This window comes from Neoarius graeffei, chromosome 16 (genome assembly GCF_027579695.1).
Source record: "Neoarius graeffei isolate fNeoGra1 chromosome 16, fNeoGra1.pri, whole genome shotgun sequence".
In the NCBI taxonomy this organism is placed as follows: Eukaryota; Metazoa; Chordata; class Actinopteri; order Siluriformes; family Ariidae; genus Neoarius; species Neoarius graeffei.
In genome coordinates, this window is record NC_083584.1 from 27,854,310 (window position 1) to 27,868,221 (window position 13,912).

Below are 13,912 nucleotides of genomic sequence, written 5' to 3' on the forward strand. Positions count from 1 at the left end.
TCATTTGTTTACAAACATTAGAATCACTTCCTCATTTACGTAAGCACTGACAGCAATATACTGTATTTATATAAAATATATTTTTGTACTAAATATAAGTCTATAACAAACAAATTTTAATTAAAACGGTTTTGTTAACTTAATACCACATACAGATTATTTTTTCATAAATAATCATCTGGATGTCGATAATTGTGGAACGGTGTCGATAACTGTGGACAAAGGTGTTGATAATTGTGGAACGGTGTCACGTGATCTGATATGCTAAGTAATCAGGAATCAACTCATCTTTTTTCCATTGGAAGTTTGAGTAATTATTCATGCACAATTTACATATTGAAAGTCTTTTCTACTTTTGCAATGGCCAAAAGGTGTCGATAATTGTAGCCGCCGCTCTAGTAGTAGCAGTAGTAGTAACAGTAGTAGTAGTAGTAGTAACAGTGGTAGTAACAGTAGTGGTAGTAACAGTAGCAGCAGTAGTAGTAGTAGTAGTTGTAGTAGCAGTAGTAACAGTAGTAGTAACAGTAACAGTAGTAGTAACGGTGGTAGTAGTGGTAACAGTAGTAGTAACAGTAACAGTAGTAACAGTGGCAGAAGTAGTAACAGTAGTAGTAGTAACAGTAGTAGTAGTAGCAGTAGTAGTAGTAACAGTGGTAGTAGTAGTAACAGTAGTAGTAACAGTAGTAGTAGTAGTAACAGTAGTAGTAGTAACAGTGGTAGTAACAGTAACAGTGGTAATAACAATAACAGTAGTAGTAACAGTAGCAGTAGTAACAGTAGTAGTAGCAACAGTAGTAGTAGTAGTAACAGTGGTAGTAACAGTAGTGGTAGCAGTAGTAGTAACAGTAACAGTGGTAGTAACAGTGGTAGCAACAGTAACAGTAGTAGTAGTAGTAACAGTGGTAGTAACAATAGCAGTAGTAGCAGTGGTAGTAACAGTAGTAGTAGTAACAGTAGCAGTAGTAACAGTAGTAGTAGTAACAGTAGCAGTAGTAACAGTGGTAGTAATAACAGTAACAGTAGTAGTAGTGACAGTAGTAGTAGTAACAGTGGTAGTAACAGTAACAGTGGTAATAACAATAACAGTAGTAGTAACAGTAGTAGTAGCAACAGTAGTAGTAGTAGTAGTAACAGTGGTAGTAACAGTAGTGGTAGCAGTAGTAGTAACAGTAACAGTGGTAGTAACAGTGGTAGCAACAGTAACAGTAGTAGTAGTAGTAGTAACAGTAGTAGTAGTAACAGTAGCAGTAGTAACAGTAGTAGTAGTAGTAGTAACAGTGGTAGTAACAATAGCAGTAGCAGCAGTGGTAGTAACAGTAGTAGTAGTAACAGTAGCAGTAGTAACAGTAGTAGTAGTAACAGTGACAGTAGTAGTAGTAACAGTAGCAGTAGTAACAGTGGTAGTAATAACAGTAACAGTAGTAGTAGTGACAGTAGTAGTAGTAACAGTGGTAGTAACAGTAGTAGTAACAGTGGTAGTAGTAACAGTAACAGTAGTAGTAGTAATAATGTTGTAATGGCATTATATTATTTAGCTTGCATGCAGAGAATAATGTGGTTCTTAAACAGGTCTCCTGAAAGGAGCACAGCTGGGTAATTTCTCTTCTTCACACAGTCTCAAATTCCCCAATCAAGCGACAGAGAAGCGGAAAATCCTCTCGAGACCACAGGCCTCATTAGTACCATGACAGCACCGAGCTGATGGTGGACAGAAAAGCGAAAGAAAGAAAGGACGCCACCCACTGGGCCACCAGATCCTCCATCTCATCATGGCAAATAAATTACACACCTGACATATCACTGACCCCCCCAGCAAATACACATCATACATTTGATGTAAAGTTATATGGAAATGATATTTATTAAAATAAATTCATATTGGATATTTATTCACAATAATTTATATATAAGTATTAATTTAGATAACTTATATTACACAAACCTTAATCTTAAATGTATTTGGAAATAAAATTTTTGATATAGGACTGTTTCAACCTCGAAAGATTTTCATTTTGATACAAGCATTTAAAAAAAAAAAGTGTTAAATTTTTTTTTTTTTAATATAAATTATTTGGGCTACTGAGCACCCCTATAATCCACTTTCCTCCAGACGCGGATGTTTTTAGATGTGTTAAATATTCACACTTTGTAAAGCAGAGAAAGCGCCTAGTCCCTGTCGCACCTGTAAACAAACACCTCTGTAAGTAAACACGCCCCTCTGTGTACCTGCGCTTTGTGTTTCTCCTTTAAAACAAACACAGTGCGCCTGTTTTTAATGCCAGTCCCTCAAAAACTCCGCTTCGCAGGAGGCATGAAAGGCAGACAAGGTTGAAGACAAGCAAATCCTGAGATGAAAAGCATGCGGAAAATGGGTGCAGTCACCAACACAAAAGATCCCTCGCTGCAAGTTAGTCACCCCCCACATCTTCCTTTAAAGCGCCCCCCCTCCCCGACCCGACCCCCCTCACTCTAGCCGAGATGCATTGTGGGGAAAGTCGTTGCCATTCGACCTCTGCAGGGCCTGCGCGGGCGCGGACGCAGCCAGAACCCTCAAATTCATTATGCCTTTAAAACCCCTATTTATTTCCGCATAACCTACATACTCTCACCAGGAGGCCAAAGCGAAAAAACCCGATCATTTCGATGCGGGGAATTTATTTCTAAACAACAAGATAATTAATCGGTAGCGGTTAACAAATATAATCCGTTAAAGATAAAAAAGAGATTGTAATTTATTAAGATAAACATGTCTGGAGAGCGAAACCGCAGGTCGCTGGCTTTCCGAGGAGGTGGATTAGCCGTGGCCGGCTCCAGTGGCGTCCGAGGCAGCAACGGAGACAGCTGCGAGGCCCAGGCCTGGACCGACCGACAATTAAACGGCAACAGGCCGGACCAAGACGACGACAGGGACCTGGGGGAAGAAAGAGGACTTTCGCTGGGGCAAGTAGAGGGCGGAGGGTCGGTCAGCGACAGTACAGAACCGGAGGCTGAAGAGGAAGAAGACCCGGAAGGGAGCAAGCGGACGGCCGTAAGAGACGCTGTTAACAACCGCGGCTGGACCGCCGTGACTCCCGGAGAAAGGGCCGAGACCAGCTGGAGCACCGGGAACGGAATGAACGGCGACGACGGAGCCGCAGGATCAGAGGACGAGCGAGGCGCGGCGGCGCGCAGCGGAGACCCCAGAAAGCCCTGGGTTGAGATGAGACCTCAGACGCTGCTTCAGAAACACTCGCTTTTCCAAGCCTCCTGGTTACAGGAGTTCCCTTGGCTAAAATTTTGTCAAGAAACGGGGCTCATGTCTTGTTCGTGGTGTCATAACATCGCCACTAATAACAGCGACGAGCTGGTGAAGGGCAGCCGGAATTATAAACGCGCCCTGCTCCTGAGACATCACCTGTCCTCCGAGCACGGCCGGAACGACCCGACCAAACAGGTAACTACCGAGAGGTGTCAAAGCCTGACACGGACTTTACCTGATAGGAGCTAAATTCTCCACAACATTCTTTTCTCATCGATTGGCCTTAAAGTAATAATAATAATTATTGTGCTGTAGATAAATTGTAATGTTTTTATCCTGACTTTTTTTTTCTCTCGACAAAATTATTGCGCTAGCAGGCTAGCTAGCTAGTTAGCTAGCGTACATTAGCTGAACAGTTGCTAGCTGCGTTTCTGAGGGGAAAACTGGCTAATAATATGCCACTTAGCATGAAGGCTAACGATAGTCCTCTGTGGTGGTTGTTTGCTTTTTTTTTTTTAACCAAACAGCTGCCTCTTTGTTGGTTCCCAGTGTTAAATGCTTGTTTTTTGTGTGTGAAATAAAAATGTTTTACGTTTAATTTTACTGTATCTGGATAATTTGAGAAACGTACTAACTGGTAATTTAGGATTAACTCTCTATCTGGCTGTCTTGTGATGTTTTGACTATAAGACGCTAGATAGGACATATCCAAGGAAAAAGATTAACTGTAAGGTCTGTTTTACAAATCTACATTCCCAAGTGTACGTGATTAAAACCTGCCCTAGTTGTAATCATTTGCGCCCAGACTATCAGCGCTTCCCTTTCTTTCCATTTGACCTGTCTTACCCCCACATTGCACTTATTGCACTGTAATTATCAGCCCTTGTTGCCTTGGTACTTTAGTTGATTTCTACAGAGGTCATAACGCTAAGAGCTTGACCCAGCAGGCTTTGGGGAGCCACAGCCCAACCCATTCCCTCCCAACCCCCTCCTGGGCTGGGAGAAAATGACCTCTGGCACAGCTCTGTCTTCCTCTTTAGGGCTTCTAAATCAGCCTTTGTGCCAGATCAGTGTTCCAGATATCTACATTGCTTATATCCTGGCTTGTATGTGACCCCCCTAAATCAAGATCCTTGTGACAGGCTGTGTTTGATCCACACAGTCCAGTGATCAGCTCATGGCAAGATTGCATTTAAATAAATTTGTTTTATGACCTTGTGACCTGGTGGTTTTCCCCCCATTGTAAAGGGACTGGGGATCAATAAGCACGCCTGTGATCATCTTCAGAACTCACGTATAGACATGTCATGAGCCTCAATACCTTGGAACAAATCTTTATCTGAATTAGGGCAATGTTCTGAAGAACAATCTATAGCTGCCTAAACGTATGACTGAGATAATCATTCTTGTTCATTTGAATTTATTTGTTAGTAAAACCCCGAACGATATTGCTAATAGTATACAGGATGTGCCGGATTTATAATTTATATGCTTCACTTATTGTGGAAGACAGCAGGAGAAGGGATTGCTGGTTCTTTCACGAGCAATGGTAGCTTTAAGATACTTTTACGTTTGTGTGCATCAGGAAATGAAAACAGTGTTAGAGAGATTGCATTTTAGCTTAACAATTGCAATTTTGCTTCCTTATCGGTCATTCGGAAGGATTTTTGTCAATTCTGCACAGTTGTAGAAAGGCGTACTAGTACCTAATTGTAAATACATGATAAATTAGCATAGACAGATTTTTTTTTTTCTGGGAAATTAATCTACAAGATATGGTTCGACAGTGATACAAGCTGAAATGAGTTGCCTGAGACAATAGACTACATTTCTTTGCATTTGCAGATGTGACTCAGTGAAGCAGGAGCCGTAACTCAGTTAACCAAATAGGGGGGTATCTGCGTTGCTTCAGTCTTGTGTCTGGACATTGTCCTCAAAGTTGCTATCCCTGGTTAGAGTGTCTACAGAGGAGACAGTGGCTCCACCCTTCCCCTGTCTGCCCCATGTGAAATGTAGGCTTGTGTGTATTGGGGGGGGGGAGGACTCTGTGGAATTCTCTATCGATGAGCTCTCCACATTGTTGGGAGGCCCAGAGCCTGGTGTTCTCCACCCACACCTTGGGTCAAGCACACTGCTACATTGTTCATGCATCTGCGAGATGGGCTGGGTGAGGGGACCAAGCACTGGCCTCAGGGCTAGGCTGGACGAGGGTGGGGTTTACGCAAGAAAAACAAAACTGCTGTCTCTGCAGTCTGGGGGACAGTGTTATTCCCCTGAGTCACCCCGTGTTTAGTATACGATTGCGTCGCACAGCTAGTAGTGAATGATTAAGCTAAGGGTTTACAGTTTGGTTGAACATGCTTATTTACAATCGGAGTTGAATGAGCTGTTAGCGGCATTGTGAGACGTCTGTAGTCTCAGTGAGCAGCACGTCAGCAATGATGATATCGGTAGTGGTGGTTGTGATGTGTTCCGGTTCCACATCAAAACGAAAGTCTGAGGTATGAAACCAGAACGTGAAAAACCACAGTGGGTTTCATGTCACTCTGTCAGAGTGCATTTACCATACTAGTTCTAGTTTACATTAATACAATGGTTTCAGTATTATTTGACTACTCCTCGGTGTGTTAAGGCTGGGGTTTTTCTACCCTTTCCCCTCTGTGGTCAGTGCTTGTAGAATTATTGTCTGGAAAAACAAACAAACAAACAAACGGATAAAGCCATGTCAGAATCTGACTGTAACCACAGACTCGTTTGAAAAATTAGTGTTGGGGCTCCTCTGAACGCATCTGTTCTCCAGCTCTGTGTTAATACGTGGCACATCTGGAGAAAGGATGAGCAGAGCTGGAGAGACTGTGAGAGAGAAATACAGAGAAGTGCATTTTGCGCCAGTGTTTCTTTTCCTCTCGATGATGACGGACATTTTTTTTTTCCTGTCTCTGGTGAGGCACCGTCTCAAAGCTTCTCCATGAAACAAACCCATGCTTAAGAGAAAGGAGGAAATAATAGAGAACAATATGACACCACAAGCTGACGGTCATTCCCATATATCTCCTGTTGTCTTTCACATCCCCCCCGTTTCACTCACACTCATGCCCATCTGGCTCCTTTGGGTTTTCCATTCTGATGTCACGTGAATTCACCAGCACTGGCTAGATTGGTCACCTCATAATGAAGTAAGTCTGCACATATTGTACTCCTTCTTTTGCAGTCCTTATGGATATAGGGAGCACAAAGCCTCAGTGTACCCACAACATCACTGAACAATGAGCCTGGAGGAAAGGGCTGGCATTGTGTGGAGAAATGGGGTTGCCCTCTATCTCTCCTCTCCCGGTCCACTGGACTGCTGTTGGAGCCATGCAATAACCCTATCCACCCGGACAAGGGCTGCAGTGTGGAGGAGGCTTGGATGGCCGCCGCCCCGAGAAATGGATTTAATCTAAATTACTCAAGCAGAAAACACAGCTGTGTAGTAGGAGGGGGGAAAATTCTGGGCCTAAGTGGTATAAATGACTCTTTGGATTAGGACATCTGCTTTGCAATCCAGAAACGTAGTGCACAAGTACTCCCTCTAATAGGTACCAGTCTGTTCTACCTCTCTTTTACCCAAGAGGCAGAAGAGTTCTCAACCACTACTGAGCACAGGTGTAGGGAAAGGGTGGAGGCCCAAAATGAATCTCTTGGCTTGAAAAGAGGCTTTGCCCATTGAGTGAAATGGTTTGCTTAGGGTGTGTCGTGTGATAGTTTCTGTTTGAGTGGGGGGTTTCGGGAGCGATATAGTTCCCACAGAGCTGTAGATCAAGAGCTGGTCAAACCAGTTCTATCATTGTGGCGGTGTCACCGTATCCCCACTATGTTGAGTATACACTGTGCATTAACCCTGTTTGCTTTTTTTTTGTTGTTGTTGTCGTTGTGCCTTTACTAGGAACCCGAGAGACTTGAAGATCCAGAGGGCACTGAGGTGGAGGACTACAGAAACAAGCCAAATGAGAACTCCTACTGCTACCAGCTGCTCCAGGAGCTGGACAAGCAACGCAAGAGTGGCATCCTGTGTGACGCGAGCATTGTGGTTTGCGGTCAGGTATTCCGTGCGCATAAGAACATCTTGGTGGCAGGAAGCCGCTATTTCAAGACCCTCTACTGCTTGACCAAGAATGAGAACCTTGACCAAACCACAGTCACACACCTAGATGTCGCTGCCGTGCAGGGATTCTCAGTCATCCTGGATTTCCTGTACTCGGGCAACTTACTGCTCACGAGTCAGAATGCCATTGAGGTGATGTCAGTGGCCAGCTACTTGCAGATGAGCGAGGTTGTGCAGTCATGCCGTGCTTTTATCAAAGATGCTCTGAACATCAGCATCAAGCAGGAAGCACCTGACTCTGTGCTAGTGGACTACAACAAGCGGCGTGCTGTGCCCAAAGATGACAAGAAGCCTGGCAATTTCTGGGCCACCAGCATCCTGTCCAAGCTGTCAATTAAGGCCAGTGGGCAGGTGAAAGAGGAGCCAAGTGACGCGGATGTGCCAACGCTGGGTGCCTCAGCCTGGGGCAGAGAAAACTCTGTGGAGTCCGGGGAGATGCAGACACAAGGATCAGCACCTGTCTTTGTCTGGAACGAGCTGCCTTTGAGTGCTGGGGCTGCCATGAAGAGCGAGGAGCGCCACGAGCCAGGCAGTGGCAGGCGGAAAAAACAGATTGCCAGACGCTTTGTCTACAACATCCCACCTGAGCCAGAGGAGGGCTTTGATGAGGGCATGTTCATTCAGCCATCAGCATCCTACACCAGAGATGACTACTCTTATCTCTCAGAGAAAACAGGTAAAATCACTTTAACTTTCAGCCTTGGATGTGTACTGAAAACCGCATTTATTCCCCCCCCCATCATTCATAAATTTGTGGTGAATAAATGACACCCCTGCCCTTAAGACCACATCAGAGTATGTCCCAATAAAAGTTCAAGTCGGTGAATTATTATTATTATTATTATTATTATTTTAATGGACATAATTGTTAGGCATCGGCATACGTTGGCATATGTTGTCCATCATTCCCATTGAAATGAATGGCAACAGGTGTGTTATTAACGGGTATCAAAAAGTCTGAGTGAGTACAGCCTGAGGCTCAGGGGTTTATTTGAAAAAGGTAAGAGCTTTGTTCTGAGTCGTGACTAAGCTAAATAGTTGTTACTATTCAGAGAAACTAGATGATGTGAAGGGTGTGATGCTTTTTTTTTTCCCCCCTTGACTCGTCTCACACACCAGCAGCCCACTAGCCTTTTCAGAATGTTGTAGTATTAATTTAATAGTAATAGCTATCTTTTACTAATGACAGCATCCAGGAAAAGCAATGTGTGTGATCTTAGGTAGGAGGTCAGACTGCATATAGGAACAGTACTGGTTTCAGGTCTGGAATAGTGTATTTAATTTATCTTTTCTTTTCATCACTCATTGACCAGGCTTTTTTTTTTTTTATTGCTAAAGTTGCACTTGCTTTTGAAAGGCTGCTGATCAAAGTGGGAGAGAAAGAGAGGACACTTCATTCTCTGTGTGACCTTGAAAGGGCATGAAAGTCATGATTTGAATTCGTATGATCTGACATTTTCTTTTGAAAGAGGAAGTCAGGGAGGGAGCATGTCAAAGGGCTTGACTGATTTCCATAACAGCCAATAGTGTTTGAGATGAAGCGTATCTCCCGCTGGATCTGCACAGACTCAAATCAGCTTGGCAAACTGGCTAAATAAGATGACACGTGTTTTCTTTTCAATTTTCCCACCGCAACTTTATCACGTTCAGTATCCTACACCATAGACTTGCAGTCACCATGCAAAATTTCCAGTTTTCCTGGAAATTAGGTGTTTATTTATATCACACACACACTCGCATAACATCATCAGTGATATTACCTGAGGTCATCAGGTGTGTCTTGTCTTTGAAACATTACGCACTCTTGCCCAGGCGACCCAACCAGGGTTGATCAGACCCCACCCTGTACCCGAGCAGCAACCCACGGATCTGCCATCTTTAGCCAGAGCCATCTTGTCACTTTCTCAGTTGTCTGTGGTGTTGGAAATGGTTCTCCTTCTTCTCTCTCCTGTGATTCCAAGTGCAGCCTTTGCCTTCTAGAGTGACTGACCTGAAAGGCCATGACATCTGACCTCCACAGCCCCAGTGAAGGAATCCTGGAATGCTTTGTCTGCATACGTCGCATATTAACCACAAGATTGCTGAAAAATATTGCTGACTCGTAAAAAAATTCACTAAACATATTGTATAAAGCTGGCTGGATCAACTATTATCTATTATTTGCTTATACAACAGCATGAAGGCGTATCTAATACAGTAGCATCCCAGGAACACAATAAATGTATATCTAATAATATTTGTGGCTGCAGCAAGAAAAGACTCGTACGAAAGGACCTAAAACACCAATTTGATTTGATGGGGACTAAAGTAAATTCACATGTTCAGCTCCCATTCCAATGCAAGCTTCTTGGTTTGTCTGATGGGCAGTAATTGAGAGTTATGTTACCGAAAATTTATTTTTAAGCTATAATTAATGTTTCATGTGTACCGTTCTCATTAAAGTAGACTACTATAAAGACAGATATTTGGGGAGTTCAGTTACAAATGTTGTGCTGGGTATTACCCTAAACAGAATGTGGGATAACTCATCGTCAGTGGCACTGTTTAAATTTATTATTATTATTTATACCCTTGTTCTGGGTGGGGGGTGTAATACTGGTTGACCTCTGTCTGTCCGTCCGTCCGTTCCTTCATATCTCTGTCCGTCAAACACCCTTTTTCTCAGCAACCACAAATCATAGCCACTTGGTACCAAACTTCAGCTTGGGGTTGTATACCGTTTTCGGGTCTGTCGCACATTGACTTCCTGTTTACTGACTGAATGTATGTACAAAACACGCAGCGTGGATTGACAAAATTTTCAGAACACTTTTCTCAGCAACTACAAATCACAACTGCTTGATATTTGGTACTGAGCTTCAGCTTGGGGTTCTATACTGTGTATACCGTCTTCAGGTCTGTCCCACATCGACTTCCTGTTTACCGACTGAATGTATTTACGAAACATGTAGGGTGGATTTTGATGCTATTTCAAGACGCAAAATACTATTTCAAAATGACAGTTTACCAGGATGCTATTTGAAATCCCTGGGGAGAGCACTGCTCTTTACTTACTTGTTTCAGGGTTAATTATTTGTTGAGGTCAGCATTCATAATAAGTGTCCTATTCCTTCGATTGCTTGCATTCTGATATAAGCGAGAGCGGGGGGATACATAAGTGAGCAGAAGCTCATGGTTGATCCTGGTTTGTCTGTTTTGTTTATTTATTTATTGCCTAAAATGGTCAGAACCAGGGCAAACCCCAGAGTTGCATGACCCACCCTAAAAGTGAATTATGTCTTGGGTTATAAATAATGTCTGCATATATCACATTCACATTACACAACAACGTTTTCAGAAAAATGTTGCTGACTTGTGTTTAAAAAAAAAATCGCTAAACATATTGTATAAAGTTGGCTGGATCTACTTTATTATTATTATTTGCTTATGCAACAGCAGTAAGCCATATCTAATAAAGGATTCTCTTTCTCTGTGACAAACACAGTAGCATCACATGAACATGCGCAGGATTAGAATGCTCAACCAAGTTAACTAACTTTATTAGCGAATGCTAGCTGGCTAAAGCTACCTTAAATAGGCCATGTTTTACCGTAAACAGGAGTTCATTACCTGGAAGTGGACAATCTGTCTGAGTTTGACTTGCCTTACTATATTCTCAAAAAGGTTTAGAAAAGGAAGGATTGTTTTCTCCTGTGACTGATTAACCTGAATCAAATTGGCCATGGAAAGAGTATTTTGGTCTTGCGCTTGAAAGCTTTCACCGCTTTAGTTTTGAATGTGGTATTGAATAAAATGTCCCATTTAGATGAGACGCATTTATTTAAGGATGCTTCTAGTTAACTAACTGCATCAGTTAGTAGCTAAACCAGGTCCTTGAGCTCTCATGACATTAGTAACCATCACCAAAATAATCTTAACGTGCACAAGTGATTTTTCCTCAAGAAAGATCTCATTTCCAGGACAGGACAAAGGTGTGGTTGGGGTGGTGGTGTTTTTTTGACACCCAAGTTATATTGTAATCTTACAATTAAAAAACAAACAAAAACAAGGTTACATCATAAATTAATGACTGGATTTATCCAAGAAAAATGGAAACATTGTTAACTGGGATTTTCACCTAATGTCTGGCTGATAATAATGTCATCGGCTTCCTCACATACTGAAATGAGTGTCAGTGTGGAAATACAGGTTGCATTCTATAAGATAATACTGGTAACCTGAAGTATAGTTAAAATATTTATAAAAGCATGTACAGGTCTTCAGTTTTATCCACAAAAGGCTGGTGTGGCTGCAGGCTTTAATCCCAACCAAGCAAACATGCCACCTGATTCCATTTGTTTATTCAGTTCATCTTGGCTTGCAATTTAAAAGATGTGATGTGAACATCTAGTTTATATCTTGCTTGAGAAGTTTATAGCCAGTGAAATTTCAGTGAAGATTCTGAAGCTAGTGGCCAGAAAAGTGTGCAGTATGCATCAGATGCTTCGATGGCAATGGGCAGAGGATCTGAGTTTCACACTAATCTTAATGACCCCTCCTTTTTCATTTGTGGGTTCTGTGAAATCTTGTACATTTTGGTAAAATGGCTGTTTTGACATTGGAACGGTTCGCTGTGACTCGTTCTACGGATTAGTAATATCTGTCATGGTTGCTGGCATTTCTCTGTTAATGGGGGCATCTCCAATATTGCCCAAGCACATTCTTAGACACACCTTCATAGTTATGCCCTGACCTTTGCCTGTGGAATCATGCCAGTCATGATCTTGCATCAAGATTGCTTTTCTACTTGTCAGTGTAGGTGGGTGTGTAGTATGCACAGGCATGAGCCATCTCTCCTTTTAATTATAGGTTGAGCTGGTAAGGCTGTGTCTCTTTATTAAGCTCTGCCTTCCTGAACTCTCAAACCTGTGGACTCTTCAGCCAGAGGAGCTGTCAAGCCTTAAGTGCTTTCACACAGACATTCCGTAACGTTGGTGTAAAGAAGCACCTCAGTATTCCAGCTTTAACGATTTACACTGAACCAAATAAAGTCTGCATGAAGGCATGTTTTTACATTGCAAGCTGGCATTCTGTAACCAAAGGCATGACACATCACAACAGAGCGTTGGTGTCTAGGGTGACGTATCTACGCATTGGTAATATGAATACCTCAAGAATACTGGTGCTGTTTTAAAAACAACGTTGGGTGAACAGAGTGTTGAGGTGCTTTTGTTAGCTGTGCTAATTTATACCACTCTTCGTACACAAGCATTGTTACTGAGAATCGTATGTAACATGTAATCACTTCTGTTAAATGATTCAAGCTTAAGGGAAGTGAGAGCCTCAATACTGTGGATATAAAAAGTGGACACACCCTGTTAAAATGAGAGGTTTTTCTGATGTAAAAAACATGAGACCACGATAAATAACTTCAAAACTTTTCCCACCTTTAAATGTTACCTATAACCTGTACAATTCAATTGAAAAACAAACAAATCTGTTAGGGGAAAAGCATATATAAAAAACAAATAATAAGCTGGTTGCGCAAGTGTGTACACCCTTAAACTAATACTTTGTTGAAGCACCTTTTGATTTAATTACAGCATTCAGTCTTTTTGGATCAGAGTCTATCAGTCTGCCACATCTATGCTTGGCAATATTTGCCCACTTTTCCTTGCAAAAGCGCTCCAAATCTGTCAGATTGTGCACAGTCCTCTTCAGGTCACCCCACAGATTTTCAATTGGATTTAGGTCTGGGCTCTGGCTGGGCCGTTCTAAAACTTTTTTTTTTTTTTTTTTTTTTTTTAGGTCATTGTCGTGCTGAAAGATGAAATTCATCTTCAGCTTTTTAGCAGACACCTGAAAGTTTTGGGCCAAAATTGATTGGTATTTAGAACTGTTAATAATTCCCTCCACCTTGACTAAAGTCCCTGTTCCAGCTGAAGAAAAACAACCCCAAAACATGATGCTGCCACCACCATGCTTCACTGTGGGTATGGTGTTCTTTTGGTGATGCTCAGTGTTGTTTTTGCGTCAAACGTACCTTTTGGAATTGTGGCCAAAAAGTTCAGCCTTGGTTTCATCAGACCATAACACATTTTCCCACATACTTTTGGGAGAGTTGATTTTTTTTTTTTTTTAATTTAGCTGGGCCTGGATGTTTTTCTTTGACCCTACCCCATAGTCCAGACATATGGAGAATATGGGAGATTGCCATGTGTAGTACACAACCAGTACTTGCCAGAAATTCCTGCAGCTACTTCAGTGTTGCTGTAGGTCTCTTGGCAGCCTCCCTGACCAGTTTTCATCTTGTCTTTTCATTGATTTTGGAGGGACGTCCAGTTCTCTATAATGTCACTGTTGTCCCACATTTTTCTCCACTTCTTGATGATTGTCTTCACTGTGCTCCATGGTATATCTAATGCCATGGAAATTTTTTTGTACCCTTCTCCTGACTGATACCTTTCAACAGTGAGATCCCTTTGATGCTTTGTAAGCTCTCTGTGAACCCTGGCTTTTGCTGGAGGATGCAACTAAGTAAATGTCTGAAC

General features: G+C 42.2%; 1 protein-coding gene across 1 annotated transcript in view; it reads left to right on the forward strand.

The window, feature by feature from the left end:
- Positions 1-2,461: 2,461 nt before the first annotated feature.
- zbtb10 (zinc finger and BTB domain containing 10) overlaps positions 2,462-13,912 on the forward strand; it is a 35,068-nt gene continuing 23,617 nt past the window's right edge. The window contains exons 1-2 of the mRNA XM_060942729.1: positions 2,462-3,433; positions 7,164-8,058. Coding sequence (XP_060798712.1) covers positions 2,747-3,433; positions 7,164-8,058 — 1,582 coding nt within the window. The 5' untranslated portion in view covers positions 2,462-2,746. The remainder of the gene's footprint in view (positions 3,434-7,163; positions 8,059-13,912) is intronic.